The sequence below is a fragment of the Fusarium phalaenopsidis genome (assembly GCF_050370095.1).
Source record: "Fusarium phalaenopsidis strain FUZ10S chromosome Unknown contig_32298, whole genome shotgun sequence".
NCBI lineage: Eukaryota > Fungi > Ascomycota > Sordariomycetes > Hypocreales > Nectriaceae > Fusarium > Fusarium phalaenopsidis.
The window spans coordinates 2507984-2529465 of record NW_028145407.1 but is presented as its reverse complement, the minus strand read 5'-3'; the positions used below and the strand labels follow the sequence as shown (position 1 = coordinate 2529465).

Genomic DNA, 21482 nt, shown 5'->3' with positions numbered 1-21482 from the left:
TCGCTGCCTTGCTTATATGAATGCTGTTTCCTCTCCCTCTTACTTCCCTTAGTCAACCCCAATGCTATGCCTATGGCATATTAACAAAGCGGTCCTAACCTATTATATGCCCGCATTTACTCAGGATAAAAACGATCCTCAAGGGCAGAAAGAGTAGAAGGAATTCTATGACTCTTGGCATAAGATTATAGCCTCACCGACTAAAGATATTTACAACGAGAGGCTTAAGAAGTTCAAGGACCGTTACATCCCTGGCCATATCAACGAGGTGGGCTATATCATGGAGACCTGGCTAGATCTCTACAAAGAGAGGTTTATGAAGGCGTGGGCTAATCAATACCTTCACTTCGAGCAATATATGACATCACGGGCCGAAGGCATTCATAATCTCATCAAAGGTCACCTGAAAACATCGCAAGTTGACCTCTTCGAGGCCTGGAGGACCATCAAGCTTGTTCTAGCAAATCAGCTTGCCGAGCTCAAGGCAAACCAAGCCAGGCAGCATATCACCATACCTCTTCAGCTATCCGGGGCATTATATAGCAACATCCGTGGTTGGATATCACATGAAGCCCTGCGGAGGGTTGAGGCTCAACGGCAACGACTATCAAGAGAGCATCCTACGTGTACAGGGGTCTTTACTAAGACTCTTGGTCTACCTTATGCTTATAGCCTGAAACCTTTACTGGACGAGTATCAGCCCCTTCTACTACATCATTTCTATTCATATTAGTATCTCCAACGCTTAGGAAGCCCCTAGCTTCTCATTAAGCCTCGAAAGCAATTCAACCACCTAGCAGCTAATTCAACGCTGCCACCAACAAGCACACAGCGTGAGCCTTATGCATTCGAAGCTATTAAGAAAGCAATACAACCAAAGGCACCACCAAAGTATTCGAGATATCACCAGCAAGGCCACAACATAAGGTCGAAAGCATGCCCCTTGCGTTACGAACATCTATTACAGGCTTCTACCGACACCTCTACAACAAAACATACAACAACACACACATCTACTCGCTCTATGACCCGCTCATTATCCCCGTCGTCTCCGTCAGGGTCTTCTATAGTATCTAAGACTATAGCAATTACAACAACACATACGACAATACAGACGGCAACTCATATACTATCTCCTCTAGCAGCTAGACCAGCAACTATTACTGCAGCACGTATAACAGCAGTTCCTGCCTTGCGAGCTAATGACCCTCGTGCTATCTTCCAACGATACAAAGAAGCACGGGAGGCCTAATATGCTACATTGCCTCAGGGAGCCATCAAGACCAATCAATAATACCGGAAGGCCATAAAGCTACCTATGCGTTACTCTAAAGCAGAGCTTGACTAGTGCCTTGACTACAAGCAAATAGGGAGGCATTGCAGGGAGAGAAATGGCATCAGAGAGTAGACTAGGGAGGAGAAGGAGAGTTATCTTAATTAGGATAAAGCTAAGAATGAACGGGTTGAACAGAGTGTTGAGAAAGAGAGGGCAGGGCAGCCCTTCGTACAGCGGCGAGGGATACAGCATATTTGGGATGCTTATAAAAGGGATCTCGAATTACAAGAGGAACGGTATAGAAGCGGGAACCCCCCCCAGTAACATTTGCAGGATTAATGGAAAATATGATTGGTATATATTATTACACAGAGAAAGAAAAAGCGAATTCCCGAGTATATTTATTATAGCCTAATAGCTTAATTTAATAGAGTTATGACTGAGTTGTAATGTTAGGTTCATTTGGCCGAGTAGCCATTAATTAAAAGAGTAAAAGACCTACCAATACCAAAGAGATCATTGCCTTCCCTGCTAATACCACTAAATATAGCCATTTTGGTCAATATTCGCGACGTAAACCCCTGCATTCTCTAAACGTGCAATTATTAGCAGATAGGTAGTTATCCTTATAGCCGGCGAAGGCCAATTCGTGCCTGGGACCGCAATTTGCTGATTCCGATGTGACTGATCCATAGCCTGAAGGTTAAGTGTACTCCAGAGGGGATTAATATTAGGATTGGCACGCTGTTGCCGTTGCTGAAGCCGTTGATCCCAATACGCGACGTGCCATTCTCCCTCAACCTGATATCCCCATGGGCGTTGGATCACAGCAATAGGAGCCCCCTGAGGAAGATACTGAGTATTCTGGGCTCTCACAAGGGCTTAAGGATTCTAGGCATAGAGGGCATTGGAGGTAGTTGGATCATTTGGCAAGGTATGTTGAACCCACCAATGGAGCATATATAGAGGGTTAGTTGCTAGGTAAGGATCATTGGGGCGCCGCTTTCGTTGCTGATTGTTAGCAACAGGGTGTAAAGTGGCCGGTATATTCGCATTTGAAGGATAGACTGCCCCTGCTGGAGTTGCCGTATTGTCAACAATAATGGGGAAGTCTTGAGGGTTTTGACGCTGAGTTTGGTTGCGGTTATACATCTTTGCGATACTGTTTGACGAGGGAAAGAAGGGCTCTTCAAGAGGAAGAGGGCTTCTTTATATATTGCACGCATTGAAGTGATTCACTTAATACCTATTGACCTGTGGTGGTCGGATGATGCGAGTGTAGGTATTGTATGTTCTTCGCGGCCCTGGGCAGACTGGTGCGCTGCCAATAGGTGACATACTACAGACTGAAGAGTTATATACACAGCAAATCATATATCTCTTTAATTGTATGAATCGATGTTGTTTCTGTAGATTGAAGAGAAGAGGGTTATCGCTTGTTCACACACAAATCGTGCTTACATAACGGATCTTATTGGCACGGCCGGCCGTGTCGAAAGTCACGTGATCTTAACGGCACGACCGGTCGTGTCTATATGAGGGGCCGGGTTGCGTAAATCGCTTACCTAATCCCCCGAGTAAAACCGGGAGCTGATACAGGCACAGCTAGCTGTGCCATTAGGGAGCTCATACCTGCACCGCCCCGTACATGCACCGTTGGGCCTTAGTCAGCAACAACCCACTATAACTCCTTTCCTCTTAATGCCCTAAGGGCCCTATAACTTAGCACCTACAATAACCAATGGAAGACCTCCCACCTTTTCAATATTATCCCTCGCGAGAGGAGCTTGAGCTTGATCTTGCAATTTACGCAACAATTGGCGGATATAAATGGATTATTCGACGCTCACGTACGCATTGGGGAGGCTCTGAACGGCCTACTATCCTCTATGCTTGCAATCGCTGGCGGCAAGGCTGCCAATTTTCAATCCTTGCCAAAGAAAACTCGTACGAGCTATGGTATCTCCAACAACGCACTGAAGCCCGATTTTCCCACCATAACCACGGGCCCCGAGAGCCCCGAGAGCCCCCTAGCCAGCAGCCGCAAGAGCCCCAAGAGCCCCCTAGCCGGCTGCCCCAAGAGCCACAAGAGCCATTAGAGAAGAAATTGCCCACTTGCAGTAAATGTCATATAGAAGGTCATAGAAGGGGCGCAAAATGCTGTATTTTACGTGGTCAAGATAGCCCTTAGGGCACTGAGAGGAAAGGAGTTATAGTGGGTTGTTGCTGACTAAGGCCCAACGGTGCATGTACGGGGCGGTGCAGGTATGAGCTCCCGTGCCATTATCATCTCTTATGTAAGCCCAAAAAGGGGTAACATACTTCAAATTAGCACACCAATTCAACGATCAATAGCTTATGCGGCTTCAATTCAACGATCAACAGCTTCTATGACATTAAATCCACGACCAACAGCTTCTATAGCACCAATTCAACTTACCGCGCCTTTCTTTTGCTACAATGAACCCAATTGAGGGTCCCCGTTGCTTCCCTAATGATGCCCTTCCTCCTGAATGCGACTACAACTCTCTAGAGGAACTACGTGCAGCAATCAATGCTTAGGCAGCGCCACGAGGCTATGCCTTTATGACCTAGAAGTCTTGGAAGACCTCTAGTAAAAGAACTAGAGTTATCTTCGGCTATGACCAAGGAGGGCGCCCTCCTCGGCCAAAGAAACGGCAACGGCAGACGATATCACATCGGACAGAATGCCTCTTCTCTATGATAGCAATAGAGAGCCTATATAAGACTATATAGAGTATAAGGCATCGCTCTAAGCCTGACTTTGGTCGACACAATCACGAACCAAGCCTCAGTCAACTGGCACATCCAACACATCATTAGCTATCATCCTCAGATAGAACAACAGTCTAACAACTCGCTAATGCCGGCGTTGCGCCAAAGGAGATTAGTTCCTACTTACGTACGAACTCAGATTCACTTGCTACACAGCGAGATATCTACAATTGCATTACACGGGGCAAACGAGAGCTTACTAAAGGTCAAAGCAATATACATGCCCTTGCCAATGAGCTTAAGAACTAGGGCTTCTAGAGTCAAATACGCCTTAATAAGACCAGTAGAGCTATAGCGGTATTATTTACATACCTAAAGTTACTAGGATATATCAAATTATATCCTAAAGCGCTTATATTAGACTATATATATAAGACTAATAAGTATGGGATACCTTAACTCGATATAGTTAGTATTAATACTTATTAATAATCCTTCTATATTGCATTTATATTTCTAAGTGGCGAGGAAAAAGGGGACTTTATCTAGGCTCTAGAACGGCTACGGTATATATACGAGCTTCATAGAGCGGCCCTTCTATCTATGATACTTATAGATCGCTGCCTTACTTATATAAATATTGTTTCTTCCCCCTCTTATTTCCCTAAATTAGCCTTACTCTTATGCCTTTGGCATATTAATAAGGCAGTTCTGGCCCGTTATTAACCCGCATTTACTCAAGATAAAAGCAATCCTCAAGGACTTAAAGAGTAGAAGAAGTTCTATGACTCTTAGCATAAGATTATAGCCTTAATAACTAAGGATATCTACAACGAGAGGCTTAAGAAGTTCAAGGAGCATTACCTCGCTAACTACATTAACAAGGTAGGCTATATCATAGAGACCTAGCTAGCCCCCCACAAAGAGAGGTTTATAAAGGCATAGGTTAATCAACACCTTCACTTCAAACAGTTTATCACATCACGGGCTAAGGGCATCTATCGGCTTATTAAGACCTATTTAAAAACCTCGCAGGTTAACCTCTTTAAGGCCTAGAGGGTTATTAACCTTATTCTATTGAACTAGCTCGCTAAAATCGAGGCAACCCAAGCTAGGCAGCAGATCACTATACCTCTTCAGCTATCTAGGTCATTATATAGCAATATCCATGGTTAGATATCACATAATGCCCTGCGGAAGGTTAAGGCTCAACGGGAACGGCTATCAGCAGAATATCCTATGTGTACAGGGGTTTTCACTAAGACTCTTAGACTGCCTTATGCTCATACCCTTCAGCTTTTGCAGGTACAAAATCAGCCCCTTCTACTGCATCAGTTCCATTCACATTGGCATCTCAAACGCTCAGGAAGCCCCCAGCTTCTCATTGAGCCTCGCAAGCAGTTCGACCGTCTAGCAGCTAGTTCAACGCTGCCACTAATAAGCACATAGCGTGAGCCTTATGCATTTAAAGCTATTAAGAAAGCAATATAACTAAAGGCACCGCCAAAGTATTCAAAATATAGCGAGGTTAGCCATACTATGAGGTCTAAAGCATGCCCCTTACGCTATGAGCATCTATTGCCGGCCTCCACCAAGACCGCTACGACAATACATACAACAACACACACATCTACTCGCTCTATAACCCGCTCATTATCCCCGGGATCCCCATCAGGGGCCTCTATTATCTCTAAGACTATTATAATAACACATATAACAATACACACAACAACCCGGGTGCTATCTCCCTCGGCAGCTAAGCCAGCAGCCGCCAAAGAGGCGCCTATATTACGAGCTAATAACCCCTATGCCATCTATCAACGATACAAAGAATCACGAGAGGCCTAGTATACTACGTTGCCTCGGGGAGCCCCCAAGACTAATCAGCTATATCGGAGGGCTATGGGGCTGCTAACCCGCTATAGTAAAGCGGACTATGACTAGTGCCTTAACTATAAGCAAATGGGGAGACATTGCAAGGCAGGAAGAAGCATTAGAGATTGGACTAAGGAGGAGATGATGAGTTATCTTGATTGGGATAAGGCTGAGAATGAGCGTGTTAAACAGAACGTAGGGATAGAGATAGTAGAGCAGCCGTTCTCAGGGCGGCGAGGTATACAGGAAATATGGGATACTGCCGAGAGAGATCTTAAAGTATAGGAGAGATAGTATAGAAATAGGAACCCCTCTAATTAATATTTATAGGAATAATATAGTATATAATTAGTATATATTATTATAAATATAAAGAAAAGGCTAATCTCTAAGTATAATTATAATAACCTAATTGCTTAATTAAATAGAGCTATGGCCGAGTTCATATGTAGTGCAAAGTAGGCGCCTCTTATATAATAGATCTTATTTGCATTGCTGGCGGTGTCTGTATTGGCTGCCTATACATACATCGGGCTTACATAAGAGATGATAATGGCACAGCTAGCTGTGCGAAAAGGCACGTGATGATAATTGCACAGCTAGCTGTGCCTGTATCAGCTCCCAGTAAAACCCACTATTGAAAATCAGCCGGTGGGAAAGAGTAATAGGTAGGAGTTTTCATACAATTTTTGCCAGGTTATCCAACCATCGGCATTACCAAGACAATAGTTAAGGTTCAGAGAGGAGAAGTAGTACACGCCATTAGTATCGGAACATGAGCAAATAAGCATCGTGTCGGTACCAAGGCTGCACCCCCTGCAGCTTGCTGCGAAACTGCGCTTTTGAATGGAACTATTACCATGACCGCCGACTCCAGCTGTTTCAAGAGCCAACTCCGAGCCAGTTTCGCCGGTCGGAGCAGCCACCGAGGCGGCAGCTAGAATAGCACTGACAAGAAGGATGGGCCGAACCATGGTTGCAAGATGGCGGTTCTAGGTGAAATAGAAAGACAAGGTACGAAAGTGGCCAAAAAGTGTAGGCAGGGTAGGTGGTAGTAGCAAGTACTGGCTGTCCTTGGGTTTGTGGGTAAGGGGTTGGGCGATCCCTTATATAGTTTGGCAATGGCGGGCTGTAGGTGGAAGGATAACAGTAATAATTCAATGGAGGCCCATTTAAAGAATCGATTGGCTCGGCTATACGAAAATCACGATAGTATAGTATCATTGTGAGACTCGGTATGTTGGTGGTATGTCGCCGCAACATCAGGCATTTTTGGGACATGCTGTCGCCTGTTGAGAGTGCATGATCGTCATACCTCCCAAAGTCCGAAGAAAGGAACATTCAGCGCCCTAGCGTCGGATTGATGCGAAAGGGGAATCGGCAGCCAAGCAGCATTGTGGTCTTCAGGCGTCTGGATGCTGATGGGGGTTAGCCCGAGAAACCTCTTACTCACAAAGCGGTGGACCGTTGTGGGATGGGTGCATGTGGGCTTCTACAGTAGGTGCAGCTTGTCGGACCAATCAAAATGCTCAGCAGGAGGATTTGCAGCTACACCATATCAGTCGTAGGGTTTTATTGTGTTGGAAGCAGAGCGGACAAGACAAAGCAGTGGGGGAAAGGGGAGAATGGTCGTATGGCACAACTCGACATTGATATGTGCGGGCGATTTGCTAGATCACGCCGTGTGGATAGCTTACCCTGACCATTCGCCAGACCGATTCAAATAATTCATGTCAAAGAAAGTATCGCAAGTTACTCATCGGCTTTCTCTCGTCCGCATTGCCCCCCCTGCTCGTTGAGTCTATCCACTTTCGTGCCTCATCGACACGGCCCCTGATTGGGCTCTCTGCCACCTGATTGCATGTAGCCCCGTTTCCTTCCTCGTTTAAGCATGGCAGGTGAGATAGTTAAAGCGGGAAAAATCATGCGCTTTGACGTTGGACGGAACGGCCCGCGGCATCATGACTGCAGGCACAGAGCAACTCAGCCCTATCTCGCCTAACGCCTGTAGAAACCCGTCCGCCCAGCCTGTAGAACCGGGAGAGAATCAGGCACCGCGGGTGGTTTACACTTTCGAGGGGGGACAGAGCAAGCACTTCAAGCTTCTTCTAGCAAAGCCTTATTAGAGGGCTGTTGAGTGTTGAGGGTGGGCGGGTATATCCTTCGAACTATGGGTCTAGGCTGACAGCTTCTCGCCCCTTCAATGGGGACGGTATGAGACTTCTTGAGGTACTTGTCGTCTGACGAGGGCCATGCACTTCTCTCTATCTGATCCTTTGACACTGCCAGCGCGCCGTCAAAGGCCGATAGCGGCCGAAGAGGACACTACACTATACCCTTGTTACGAAAAAGCGCGTGCCAGAGGAGCCAGTGGAGATCAAATTGAATGCTACACTGGCTAGTCTACGCCTCCACTATGTAGCATCACTAGACGACAAAAGTACACACCATATTTGGCTAGATCGAAAAGCTTCACGAGCGGGACATGATACCGGATGAGGTGCATGGGCTGAGCCTTTTTCTTTCGCTCAATTACATGACGTATCTAGTTTTTAACAACGGCCGGGCAAAAGATTTAGGTCGTGTGTGCGTCTGTATGTGTCCAAGACAAAATAGTTTTGGCAGTTGAGTCGCAGGGATTGATGCATATCACTCATGGGCTTCTTGGCCTCTTTTGGGTATATTCTGCGCACAAATACTACATCTCTCTATTTCATGTTGATCTATCATTAGGTAGGCAACCCGCAATGTTGCTTCAATATCACTCAAAAGCAGCCATTTCCATTCCACCAGTGTGATATTTACTTTACCTAAACGCGACACATAAGCCGGCGACAGCCTACCACTTCACGCCTGGTTGTTGTGTATGACCACTTTACTGTGTATGTGACAGGACCATAAAAGTTGCTACTTGACGTTATGCCATTTCGTTGCCAGAGACCGACATGTCAGGGAATTTTGATTCCTCAGTCTGTTTCGTTTCCGTAGCGGCTTCGGCAGCACTCGCCTAGGCGAGTCGCCCCTCCACACTCTTTCGTGCTGTGAGCGCCCAAATACAACTATCAAAGAGGAGGCGTACCTGTTCCAGAGATAAACCTTTCGTCTCTGGGATTAATCAGTAGATCAAGATAGCCGACAGGAAGAGGCAGGCGCCAAGAAGGTAAAGCATGCCGAACTTGATGTTGCGGATCATGTATGGGGCTGAGTAGATGACAGCGGACTGGACGATCCACTGAACGGCTACCACGGCCCTCATGGTTGAACTTCAGATTCTGGTGGAAGATTTCCACAGCAAAGGTCCAGGGTTATGAACACAGGTCAGCGTCAACGGGTGCGTTGAGGGATTGTTACAGTACCCGCCATTGCCTGCCGGGAAAAGGCGCAGGCTGCGGCATATCCATAGACAAACAAGCACCATGGCAAAATAAGCCTCCGCGTCGCCATCGGCAAGATTGTCAAAAGAGCCGCTAAGTAAAGAATAAAATGACGCTTAGCGAGGTCAACAGCGCCCATCGCAGTGAACAAGATGGGCGCAGCAAACGAAGACGATATCTGAAACTCGTTAAAGCCAAAGACTTTAGTATGCCAAGACACCGCGCCGAAACCTCTTTAATGTTGGTGGCGGACCCGGGGGGCCCTCTGGGTTCATAGAAGGAGGGCCACCCCCTGCCTATACGTGCCTCTGGGGAACTAGAGTTGGCCACCTGGAGAAACTCATGCCCTTTTATCATCTTAGATCCCTGTTATGTGTCTGGTACCTGATTCAGAGTGATAAGGTGGGCCACGTCATGCCTGCCTGGCTCAGATGCTCGTTCCGACTAGCCACTTAGCGTTTGATAACTGCCGCTTAGTCATCATGCGCGTATTGCTGGTTGTTCCACTTGAGGCTATCACGACCTTCCCTTTTCAGGCGGCAACGTGGCCTTCCTAGTTAGAGCTAGTTATCCGAGGCTTCTTCAACCATCTTTGTAGGCACACGTGAGCACCCCCGAGGCTGTGTGCAGGGCCCAATCTGACAATACCATTCACGTTATCCGCTGATCTGATGAAAGTGGGTAGTTTAAACTAGAAAATTCCGCTTCCGGCCGGTTGGATGTTGTAGCAAAATGTGTCTTGTGTGCAAATTGTGTGCAAATAGCGTAATGTGGCAGTACGTAAGCCCCAGCTACAGTGTCAGATATATAGATCAAATCCCCTCTTTGGCCTATATACATTTGCTTGACCCTTCGATCTGAGGGTAGGTCCATCACGGGGCGTAGAAATGAAGATGAACAGGAAAAACAAGGGAACAGGACAACCTAAAGTTTGGCGCCAGTCCATCTCCCCATGACTTCTAGCCTCCACTGTGACAGTATGCTCAAAGAACCGGAGAGAACGAAGTCGGATCCAGCACGGTTGAAACAATACTCTCAAAGTTGCTGAAGTTGAATCCAACCATGTCGTTGGTGAAAGCTTCACTGGCCCTGTATGCTGCGTCGACATCGGCAGGATCGTCACCGATCGCGTATTGAACCAGTGCCATGACTTGCTTATCGTTGCCTTCGGGTGTCCAAACGGCTCTGGTGGTAACATTGAACTCTTTCAATGACTCGATATGTTGTTTCCAAATCTGAACATATTGATTTGTTGCATTGACGGTGCTCAAGGTGTAGCTTCGCAGCTCTGTCGGGGGCTGCTGGCGTGCCAGAGCAGCCGGGAGACAAGAAAGAAAGGCAAAGGTGATCTTCATGACTTGGTATAGTCGAGTAGAAAGTTGCTGATGTCGGTTTCAGATGATAAGAAATGGGTATCTTCCTGTGCATAGTCCGAAGATGTACTTATATACTGCAGAGGTTGAGATGAATGACCAGATCTAGACCTGATAACTAAGCGGAGGTTAAGCCTTGTTCGGGATGAACGTTCGATTTTCGCTCTAGAGCCGACAAAGCGTAGCAGAAACTAATAAAAGTGAAATAAGAGCTGCTCTATCGGCCCCATCGGCCCCATCGGCTCCATCGGGTTGCTACTTTCAGATAGGCCATCAATATTCGAAGGCAGGGGCCAGTGTCAGTGTCAGGGTCAGCATCTAGGTTCAGGTAGTGGCTGGCTTTGCTGCGGACCTGTCCCCAAGGGCACTCGAACAGAGCGTCAATATGGCCCAGGGACACACTTGCGGTCTTGGGGGCGGCTAAGACGTAAACAAGGGATACGAAGCGCCATCCTACAAAAAGATGAACGTTCGATGCAGTCGTTGATAGCATACCTAGTCGATCCGGTATTAGCACTTGTGAAATCGCCCCGTTGTGAGAGGCCACGATCAACCAAGGTATATGCAGCATGGAGAGAGGTGGTCTGGGGGCGGTTGGTCGAGCAACTACCGGACCTCGTGGATTATCATGCAATGCAACTGAAGCCATGTGTTCCGGCCACCGGATCGTTAGTAAAGGTGAAGAATTGTCACTCTTGCTTCCTGATAGCGATACTGGTGGAGCAAGAACCAGGACCCTGGCCCCTTAATCACGCAATGCAACCAGAAATAAAGTCTAAATCTTTCGGCCGCCGGACTGTCGGCAGGAGTGAAGAACTGTTACTCCCAGTTCCTGACATTCAGGGCTTCAACCCGGATGCCTCGGCCCAGGTGGTGCGGGCTATACAATGCCGACGCTCCATGTAACCTTGTTTCGATGTCCGTCATATTGCAAAGCACATGACCTGTCGACATCCGGCATTTGAATGTGATGACGCAACACAACACCCCAGATCTCCCTCAGTTAGGTTGTTATAATTGAGCTCCAAGGCCAGTTTTTCACGTTTCCGGATCCTCCCCTGCCATCACTATGAGAAGTGCCCTGCGGTTTCCATAGACTTGCCCTCAAAACCAACTTCTCAACCCTGCTCTCAGACCAAGCTCAGAACAACCTTTGCTTATCATGGGTTAGTTAACGCGTTTGAGCCAAGCTCTACCTCGCTAATGATTCTTAAGCTATCTCGGACAAGGCCAGTTTGATCATCTCCCGGTGGACTGACGGATGGTCGGCGTCCGATCAGTCAGATTGGGTCAAGTTGCACACTCGTGACGTGGTGTATACCGACCACGCTTTCCAAATCAGTCGAACTGGTCACGAAGGACTCAGAGGTCATACTGAAATCTGGAAACGCTCGCTTCCTGATTTTGCCGTTAAGGAAGAACACATTTGGTTGGAAGAGTCGCTGCCTGACAACAAGAGCCGGCTCGTCTTTAGGACGGTGAACACGGGCACCTTTGTCAATGACCTTCCTGGAATCAAGGCAACTGGGCGGCTTTTTTGGTTCCCAGGTGTGGTTGAATTGATAGTACGCAGCGAAGATGGACTCATTGAGAAGGTTGAGGAATGGTACACCTTCAAGTTCCACAGCGTGGCGTCGATTGATGAGTATGATCACAGGGATCAGTAGATTTTCACCGGCACCAGTCTTAAATCTATAGATGTATAAAAGTCTTTAGAAATCCTGTTTCTACATGGAGTCAGTACATACGAGTAACTCACGTCAAAACAATTCCGCTTATTTTCATTCCGGTCGATCAAGGTCTTTCTTCGATATCATGCGAGCCACTCCAGACACTGGTAAATTCTACCAGCATGTCATTGCCAGAGGCTTACCCTACGAGCGTGGTCTGGCACATGGGCGACAGGCTGCTGCAAAGATTAGCGATAATGTAGCATACTACAAGATGCCTGGAAAGCTAGCCGAGCTGTAGGTCAATTCGGGTCGCAATTCACCGAGGTACAAACACTGACTAAATGCTTCCTCAAGCCATTGATGATGCGAATCATCAGCGATGTCTACATTCCGAACATTGCCGAATTCTACCCAGCCGCTTTAGAAGAAATGCGCGGTATTGCTGTCGGTGCGGGTGTCACATTGGAGGACGTCGTCTTATTGAATGCGCGTTATGATTTGGCGCGACTCAACAGGAAGAAGCGCTCTGAGTACCGGCCCCAATCAGACACTTATCTACGATTGCATGGACCTTCGAGTGGGTACACGGAGGAAGAAGACGACGACGGTAGCAACGAGTGCACAAGCGCCTTCTTCCTTGGCAGCACCACTACAACTGGCGACATCTTCAACGTACAGAACTGAGACATGTCGGCTCGCCTGTTAGCCAGTGACGCCATCATGTACCTGTAAGTACACCCTGATCCCTCCGAGTGCAAGCCCTCAATGTTCCTCGTTACAGAGGCTGGTCAGCTCGGTCGTTCAGGTATGAACAGCTTTGGCATGAGTGTGACCGCAAACTCCCTCATGAGCACGGATGACTACTCTCCCGAGGGCAACATCGAAAAACCCGTAATGCCTATTTCCCTGCTCCGCCGAATGGTGTTGGAAAGCGCGCACCTCTCTGAAGCCCTGACGGCAGTCCAACAAATCCCCCGTCACGTCAACAACAACCTCACGATCGCTAGCTCGCAAGGCTTTGGGATGTGCCTCGAGATTACACCGAACCAGGTATACAGGCTGCACTACAATCTTGATGAACAGTACCTCGTCCACGCAAACCACTTTGTCAACAACGCTGCTCTGTCTCGTGACAGTGTCTACGATCGATACCCTGGTGGAAGCAGCTGGTTCCGTCGGCAGCGCTTCGAGCAATGTATCCGCCCCTTTGCCCATGGCCTCGTATGCCCAGAGTCGTTGAAAAAGGCTCTGTCTGATCATATGAGTTACCCAGAAGCACTATGTTGTCACCCAGAAGAGGACCCAATTGATGTAGCAATTGGCACGCTTTTTGGCTATCCGTTTTGTGGTAATATTGCTATAGTAGCTTGTGTTATGTATAACGCAACTCAACGATCCATTACTCTATGCAGAGGTCCACCATCTCAAGGAGCTTTCCAAACCTTTATACTTCAAGGTCTTAGAGCTCAGGATATAAGGCGTGTTCAGGTCGATCCTAGCAAACTAAGAGAGCGCCCTGAGGTCCCTGAGGAAGACTGAGTACTTAACAAATTGTATGATAAATATAATACTTGTTAAACAGAGCGCGTTACATATTAGCAGGTATTAAAATAGATATAAAAGAGCCTTGTTTTCTTATGATGTAAAGGGGGAAACTAGAGTTGAAGAGACATGGTTTACTGCCCACATTGGTGAGTGCTAGCCCCTCATCAAAGCGGATTAATCAGTCTGGCCGTCTCTGCGAAGGGCCCGCTGCCGAGCAAAAGTATTCCCTAGCGTCGGTGATTTTGAGAGCCGTTGATTGGAATCAACTGTCCCTTATCCGTTGTTATTGCCAAGAGATGACGTTCAAAGTCCCCGGTATCCTCCTTGCCAATGAGGTCCCGCCAAACCCTCTGGCCCTTGTGACACGCGGCCCTGAAGCTGGTCCTGGCGGTCCTGGCTTACTCATAAGTGACGCAGGCTTTAGTTACAGCACATGATGATAAGGCCGTTGCTCCCTTACAGTTGGACGGTTTCCCAACCGCCTACGACCTCGATTCCACGAAACAGCGCGAGGCAATGGCAACCCAGATTACCCTTCACTCCCCACCTATCTCGGGCTATTCCGGGCGTCTAAGAATCGCACTCGACTTGAAGGGCCTCAGATACGAGACTTGTCTGGGCAGTTTGCGACGAAAGAAAACAATGATCCAGAATACCTTGCTGTCAACCCCTCAAGAACGGTGCCCACACTCACGATACAACTATCACGATCTTCTAGCTCAGTTAACCCATCAAGTTCCAGGCTTCAACTATAACAAAGAACACATTAGATAAAACTATCACAAGGCTCATATGAGCAAGGGCCAGGAATGTAGACACAGTCTATTGCAGCCCTAGAATTTCTTAATGAAGCCTTCCCCAATACTCGCCAGCTTCTTCCGCCTACCTATCACCCCATCGATCGTGCCAGAGTCCGTAGTCTCGTCAACATCATGGCCACCGGCATACACCCTCTCACTACCCATCGGGTGAGAAGAGAATTTGTTGCAAGGTTCCCATGCCCGGAATCCAAGTGGGCCAAAGCCAGCAGCGAGTGGGACAGATTCTAGATCGGAAGGGGGGTGACAACGTACGAAGAAGCCGTGCATGTACTGTAGTACTAGACATGATCCGTCTGAATGTGCACATATCTGGTTTGGGTAAGATTTTGGGTTAAATAGCAGGGACCAGACTGTCGAATTCGAATAATATTCTGCCTGTGTTATCCTACCCTACACCTTCCCTGATACCTAGCTACTGACGTTATCTTCATTGGCAAGAATGGTCTTCGGGAGAAAGAGATCCAGGTCAACATCATGCGGTAGATATCCGACGACACTGCGTATGTATCATTATCCATGGCATCATCCACCTCGCAGAGTGGTTCGATCGCTATATTTCATTCCTTAAGGATATACTGTTTTATTCTGGTGCGGCCTTTGTGCAACCCCTTATCGCGACTCTGAACGCCTCAATAAGCTACTTAATTACCAATCTGCGACACCCGCGTGCTCCAGGACTTTTCAGTGAGTTGAAAGCCAACTGTTAGTTGTGGAGCGAAGGTCCGGGGTTGTAGTCTGGGGCGGTAAGCATATTGGCATAAATCCCCTGTGCTGGAAGTAGGCCCTTCTCCAAAGTACGGGGTGGGCTTCTATATAATACCATTATGCCCAGGTTTCATGTGTTTCTGTTACTGTCCACGGAAGCCAGGGTGTTTCACCAGAGCCGAAGTAAGGCCTACGGCACCGAAATAACACCCATTTTTACAAGGGTTCGACCCTGGCCACAGAACGTCCCGATTGGTTCCGAGGCTTGATGGCGATGAGGGGCCGCTTATCTCTTCCCGTCCCGTAAGCCTCACAATTCGTGGCCAAATAGCCGCAGTGGCGTTCCCAGCCGCACGGCGGCAAAAACGGCACGACGACGTCAGGGGCGACTCAACGACGACGTCGTATGAATGTCCAACGCTCATAGGCATCTACGCATTCCTACATGCCTGTTACTAACTCTTGGAAATTGGTGCTGTGCTTCATAACTGCATCGTTCCCCGTGTCTATTGTTTTGAGTTATTCTAGAAAGGGATGCTTGGGGGTTTTGCGCAGAGATGCTTTAGATGAAGCCGCTGAACTGAAATGTAGTCCCGTTGCCTGGACTGACTACATGATTTACACATAATGAAAAGGCGGTGGGAATTACGCTGGCGGACAATACAAATGCCGCAATCTGATGAACCATGAATCTTTCAACTATCTGGGAGCTTTCAGGGTAAGGTAAGCATAGTTTGGTGCCTATATCCCCAGACGGTAAACAGCGCAATCAGGCTTACCATAGAAGCATAACACAACGTGAACAAGCGAGGCCGATCATCTGCCAAAGCCACGTAAGTTTGACTGGAGACTGTGATGCCATGACGGCCGGAACCGTGTCGAGGAGCCGGAAATAAGGAGACCGATGAGAAAAGGCCCGTTGTTGACCTTGACATGGATTTTTCGGTGGGCTTTCGGTCACTGGACGTTGCACGGTCACCCCAGATGCTTTTGCAGGCCATGGTATTCTGCCGACCATGGTAAATGACCAGGAATCCCACGACGTAATTCTCCACATGTCGTAGCATAGTCATGTCTGCCAAGACTAAATCCAGTGCAGGGTTCAGCTTCTCGGCGTGCTCGGCGTTTCCCTCCTGTCGCGTCGGCCCTTCCGAGCAATCCACCCTGGGTCGTTTGGCGGCTAAATGGGCAAATTCCATTTAGCCTTTTGCCCCGATAGGATGGGCCTCAGTGAGAAGTGCCGATTATGGCAGCGTTCGGTTCGTGACAGGCATGGCATGAGATGATCACTGCTTCAGACTCGAGACGAAGGTGCTCTGTGCTGTGCTGGCGATGGATCCATTCTAGAAAACTGCTCAAAGCTTTCGTAGCGATAAAAGAACAGGCTTGCCTCGTCGGTTGAGAAACCAGAACATCTCATCAACTTCACTGCCATCAACGCCTTCAGTGAAAGAAACATGCTCGGACAAATGTAATGTCTCCATTCAACTCCTCTTCAACCCTACACTGAAACTAGCGGCGACTGACTACTCCCTAGTTCCATCAAGATCAATGGGGCCGATTGTGGAGCCGAGGCTCTGCTCTTGGCCTTGATCACCTCCATCGGAGGCTTTCTCTTTGGTTATGATACTGGTCAGATCTCAGGAATGCTCCTGTTTGAGGATTTCACCAACCGGTTTGCCCAAAAGCACGATGACGGTACCATCGCCTGGGTCTCCATCATCAAGTCGCTTCTGGTCTCGCTCATGAGCATTGGTTGTCTGATTGGTGCCTTGTTGGGCTCATAGTAAGTCGAACACTCCACGCAGGCTTCTTGCATGGGGCTGTGGACTAACATGCCTTTCCTCTTTAGTACAGCTGACTGGTATGGTCGGAGAAAGAGCTTGAGCATTGCCGTTGTTGTCTTCCTCATCGGCAACACGCTTCAAATCACGGCAATGCATTCCTGGGTGCATATGACTATCGGTCGTTTGGTAGCTGGCTTCGGCGTTGGCGCTCTGTCCATCGGCGTGCCAATGTTCCAGAGCGAGTGTTCCCCACGAGAGATCCGTGGTGCTGTGGTCGCGTCTTACCAGCTCATGATTAGTCTGGGCATCCTTGTTTCGAACCTTGTCAACTATGGAGTCCGTGAGATCCAGGAATCAGATGCCTCTTGGCGTGCGATCATCGGCATTGAGATGGCTTTCTCTCTTCCTCTCGGCCTTGGCATTCTCATGGCTCCAGAGTCACCCAGGTGGCTGGCCATGAGAGATGACTGGGAAGGGTCACGACGTTCTCTCGCACGACTTCGCGGTATGAAGGATGATCCGAAGAATCCATTGGTTGAGGATAATCTCAGCGAGATGAGGATGCTGCTGGAAGAGGAACGCAGGGCCGGTCAAGGTACCTGGCTGGAATGTGTCGACCCCCGCAACCAGACCCCCAAGGTTGTGTATCGAACCCTCCTTGGCATGGCTGTTCAATTCCTCCAACAGTGGACTGGCGTTAACTACTTCTTCGTGAGCAACATTGGACAATTACCCGCCTTGTACCATCTAACGGCTAGTTTAGTACTATGGAGCTACGATCTTCCAATCTGCTGGTATCGATGATCCAATCCTGGTTCAACTGATCCTGGGTGCTGTCAACGTCGGCATGACCATCCCCGGCATCTACGTCTCAGAACGAGTGGGCCGTCGATGGCCTCTCTTCTTGGGCGCTCTGTGGCAGACAGCCTGGCTTATCGTTTTCGCCTCTGTCGGTACGGCGATCAACCCAGAGGGCAACGGCGCTGTTGGAAAGGCCATGATTGTTTCGGCCTGCATGTTTATTGCATCCTTCGCCCTTAGCTGGGGCCCCTTGGGTTGGGTTGTCGTTGGAGAACTGTTCCCTCTCCGAACCCGTGCCAAGCAAGCATCTCTTGCGACAGCGAGCAACTGGCTTGGAAATTGTAAGTGGAAGGTGCTAAGCTACATGTGCAATGCTAACTCCAAATAGTCCTCATCAGTTTCCTCACCCCCTTCGCTGACGATGGCATCTCTTACTCCTTCGGATACGTCTTTGCTGGAATGAACTTCATCGCGGCCATCATCACCTGGTGCTTCCTCTACGAGTCCAAGACTCTGAGCCTTGAACACATCGACCTGATGTACAGCCTTCCGGATTTGAAGGCTTGGAAGAGCCCCAGCTGGACGCCACCAGGTTACATTAACCGTAAGGAGCGTGACGAGGCTTACTTCCGCGAAATGGGCAACAACAAGGAGACCGAGAAGGAGGTTATCCACAGCGACAGTATTACGGAATAGGCGGCCACGATTCAAGAATGGTGGGTTGAGGGTTATTCATGAAGCAACCCTTTTCCACCAACCTTCAAGTAGCATATCATCAGCGAAACATTCTTCCTGGCTCTTGAGATTTAAGTCTCACGAGATATTGTACATTAAAGGGGTTACTGGAGTTATATGTTGACTATCCAAGAAAGGTATCAATATTAGAGGTATCCTTCCATTAGGTCAAATGAGACATATGTCGCACATATGTGTCTGATCATTACCTGAAAAGTGCGACAGTTGAGATGCAAACTAAATGCAGTCGAGTCAGACGGATGTTAGATGAAGCTATCGGTGCATAGGAAATCTTGTATGCCTTAGAGGTGCAGATGACATGTCTCCATGAAGCGGATGCGGCGCCCTTTCCCTTCGGCCACTGGTTGATAGGGGCAAATGGAGAGCTCCAAGGGTGTAGAGTCATGTGGCAGTCTCACTAGCACTTCAAGACAAAGGTTGGCGGCTAATACGTGGTACAGAAAGTGGTTCGGTGATGCGCCGGGGAGTGAGTCAAAGCCAGCAGCGTACCCAGCTTATGGTGTTTCTTTTGGCTACCTAGATGCCGCAAGTATATTGGAAACTGTCCTTGTAACTAGTCTACCCGATGCTTCTCCGGTACCCGTGGTTTTTTATTCTGTTGTTGACATGTCTTGCTTGCCACCTTTCCTTCTGCTCATGACCGAATTATGCAGCAGTCGGCACAAAGCGTAGCAAACACTTCTGACCGTAAGGCCTAGCCGAAATGATCTGATCGTGTGACCTCATTGACTCCTCAGTCATAGAAGGGTCAGGAACTGTTTGGTATTGAGAGTACACCTCCCTTAGCAGAAGCTTCATCTCGGCATAGGCCAAACTAAAACTGTGTGAGCAGGTACAAGCACATATTTGGAGAGAACTCACTGTTTTCCGATACAGCCTCGTCCACCATACGAGAAGGCAAAGATATGGCGCCTCATCTCTGCATCGTTTTCGTTCGACATCCACCGGTGAGGGTTGAATCGATCAGGCTCTGGAAACACATGCGAATGGTGTCGCTGAACCGAGTATGCCTGGCAACTCACGATAGTATCTTCAGGGACAAATAGTTCGTCGATGACCCTTCCGTCCTTTGGAACCACGCGTGGCAACGACATGGGAATGGCGGGAAAGCAGCGCAGGCCTTCTTGTACAATCGAGTCGAGAACTGGGAGTTTGTCAAACGCCATATCAGGGTTCCCCCTTAGTTCTCTTCGAAGCTCATCCTGGAACTGAGCTGAACGAGGCTGAGATAATTCCCAGATCAAGAAACACAGAACATCGCCTGTGGTGTCGATGCCGGCAACCATGTGATCAAGGCATTCTGAAGCGATGTCGCCTTCGGCCAATTCGTCACCAAGCTTGCTCCGGAGGCGACTCAAAAGAGTAAACCCTTCCGGGTCATCCAGTTTGCTTCTTTTTGTGACAAAGTTATCTGCCAGTGGCGTGGCTCGTGGCTCAAAGAAGCAATCCAGAATCTTAGATGAATACTTGTAGAGAGTTGGCGCATACAGCATGAAGAGGCGGCCTAGGTTGTCAGATCATTCTCTTGTGTAGAGAGGGAGGTGAACTTACTTCGAAGACTATCATCGGCATTGACTTGATCCATCATCTCTCGGTCACCAGGATTCCCCAGGCAATCAGTACCGTACGGCTGGAACAGGTGATGGGTAACACCATCGCAAGCAAATGCGTGAAGTTTAATCTGGTCAAAGTCAGCGAAAATCACAGGGTAAGTAGTCAGCGAATAGCCTACGTATACATCGACACTGCTTCCAGTTGAATCGCCACACTGTCTCGCAAATTCTCGTGCTCGATTCTCAATTCCGTTGAGGGATGCCGGCTTCAGAACGTTGCTGTTTGCGTACCTGTCGGCTAGGAGACGCTTTCGCTTCGCATGCTATTGACTGTGAGCTATCGCCGCAAATGTCGAGTGTGTCGGGGACTAACAGTGGTTTTATCAAGTGTTGAGAACAAAGTTCTTTGAGTTGTTAGCGCAAAGTGATACACGGATCCATTCACGACTTGCCTACGCCCAAACACCGTGAAGAGATCATAAAATGTGGTTTTGTCGTAGCCACTGCCCTTGGAGCCGTAAATCTCCTTGACAGCTTCATAGGATGAAAATGACATTTCATTGGGCGCAATACGAACGATAGGCCCATATTTGAGATGGAGAGAGTGGATGTACAGGGTCCGATTGGCGTTAAACTCGTTCCATCTCAACATGAATGGCGTGAAGCGGGAGAGAAACGGACCGGGGGCTGCCCACAAGGGTGATGAGACGCATTTCCAGACATAGAAAAGGGCACATGCCGCAATGGCAATCGAGAGTGCGGGGACTGACAATAAAAACATGATTGTGCAACCAAATCCCGAGGATATAAAACAGTCTGAGTTTGCATCTTTGTTGAACCTGACATTGGTCACGCCTTATATATTTAAAATGCTCTCAAACTTTTACACGACCTGTGAGGAGTCAGCTCTCTCATCTCCAGATGACTTCCTGTTTGGGTATAGATCTGGAGATCGAACTAGCAACCTCCTGTTGGGTCATCTACTCTGACCTGATTGGCAGGCGATCAGACCCGTGATGGATAACGTCGGACCTCGGGATTGTCAACTTGGAAGAATTTTCTTTACGTAACTCTAGGGCATCATATCTAGTACCTTGTCCGAGACGCGATAAGTTATCCGCGGTCTTGACAGTGATATCAGTCTCTATTCTGGTTGAGCGAGAAGTTGACTCAGATTGACTTCTGGTCGGAGTTGATCGGTAAGACG

The 21482-nt window shown here is 48.3% G+C and overlaps 6 protein-coding genes across 6 annotated transcripts; 4 read left to right on the top strand and 2 right to left on the bottom strand.

Annotated features, from left to right (window-relative positions):
• Positions 1-10244: 10244 nt before the first annotated feature.
• On the bottom strand, positions 10245-10616 carry LRP88_07337 (uncharacterized protein; the record flags this gene model as incomplete). Its single annotated transcript, XM_083243867.1, has 1 exon — positions 10245-10616. The coding sequence occupies one exon, from the start codon at positions 10614-10616 to the stop codon at positions 10245-10247; it is 372 nt and encodes a 123-aa protein (XP_083101091.1).
• Positions 10617-11796: 1180 nt separating this feature from the next.
• On the top strand, positions 11797-12301 carry LRP88_07336 (uncharacterized protein; the record flags this gene model as incomplete). The annotated part of the gene is made up of 2 exons (XM_083243866.1): positions 11797-11800; positions 11850-12301. The coding sequence occupies 2 exons, from the start codon at positions 11797-11799 to the stop codon at positions 12299-12301; spliced, it is 456 nt and encodes a 151-aa protein (XP_083101090.1).
• Positions 12302-12449: 148 nt separating this feature from the next.
• Positions 12450-12991, top strand: LRP88_07335 (uncharacterized protein; the record flags this gene model as incomplete). Its single annotated transcript, XM_083243865.1, has 2 exons — positions 12450-12601; positions 12685-12991. The coding sequence occupies 2 exons, from the start codon at positions 12450-12452 to the stop codon at positions 12989-12991; spliced, it is 459 nt and encodes a 152-aa protein (XP_083101089.1).
• An 81-nt stretch (positions 12992-13072) lies between these two features.
• Positions 13073-13622, top strand: LRP88_07334 (uncharacterized protein; the record flags this gene model as incomplete). The annotated part of the gene is made up of 2 exons (XM_083243864.1): positions 13073-13528; positions 13581-13622. The coding sequence occupies 2 exons, from the start codon at positions 13073-13075 to the stop codon at positions 13620-13622; spliced, it is 498 nt and encodes a 165-aa protein (XP_083101088.1).
• A 3213-nt stretch (positions 13623-16835) lies between these two features.
• On the top strand, positions 16836-18662 carry LRP88_07333 (sugar porter family MFS transporter; the record flags this gene model as incomplete). Its single annotated transcript, XM_083243863.1, has 5 exons — positions 16836-16849; positions 16916-17164; positions 17231-17876; positions 17929-18307; positions 18355-18662. The coding sequence occupies 5 exons, from the start codon at positions 16836-16838 to the stop codon at positions 18660-18662; spliced, it is 1596 nt and encodes a 531-aa protein (XP_083101087.1).
• Positions 18663-19367: 705 nt separating this feature from the next.
• On the bottom strand, positions 19368-20927 carry LRP88_07332 (cytochrome P450; the record flags this gene model as incomplete). The annotated part of the gene is made up of 5 exons (XM_083243862.1): positions 19368-19536; positions 19584-20226; positions 20274-20403; positions 20455-20598; positions 20649-20927. The coding sequence occupies 5 exons, from the start codon at positions 20925-20927 to the stop codon at positions 19368-19370; spliced, it is 1365 nt and encodes a 454-aa protein (XP_083101086.1).
• Between the last annotated feature and the right edge of the window lie 555 nt (positions 20928-21482).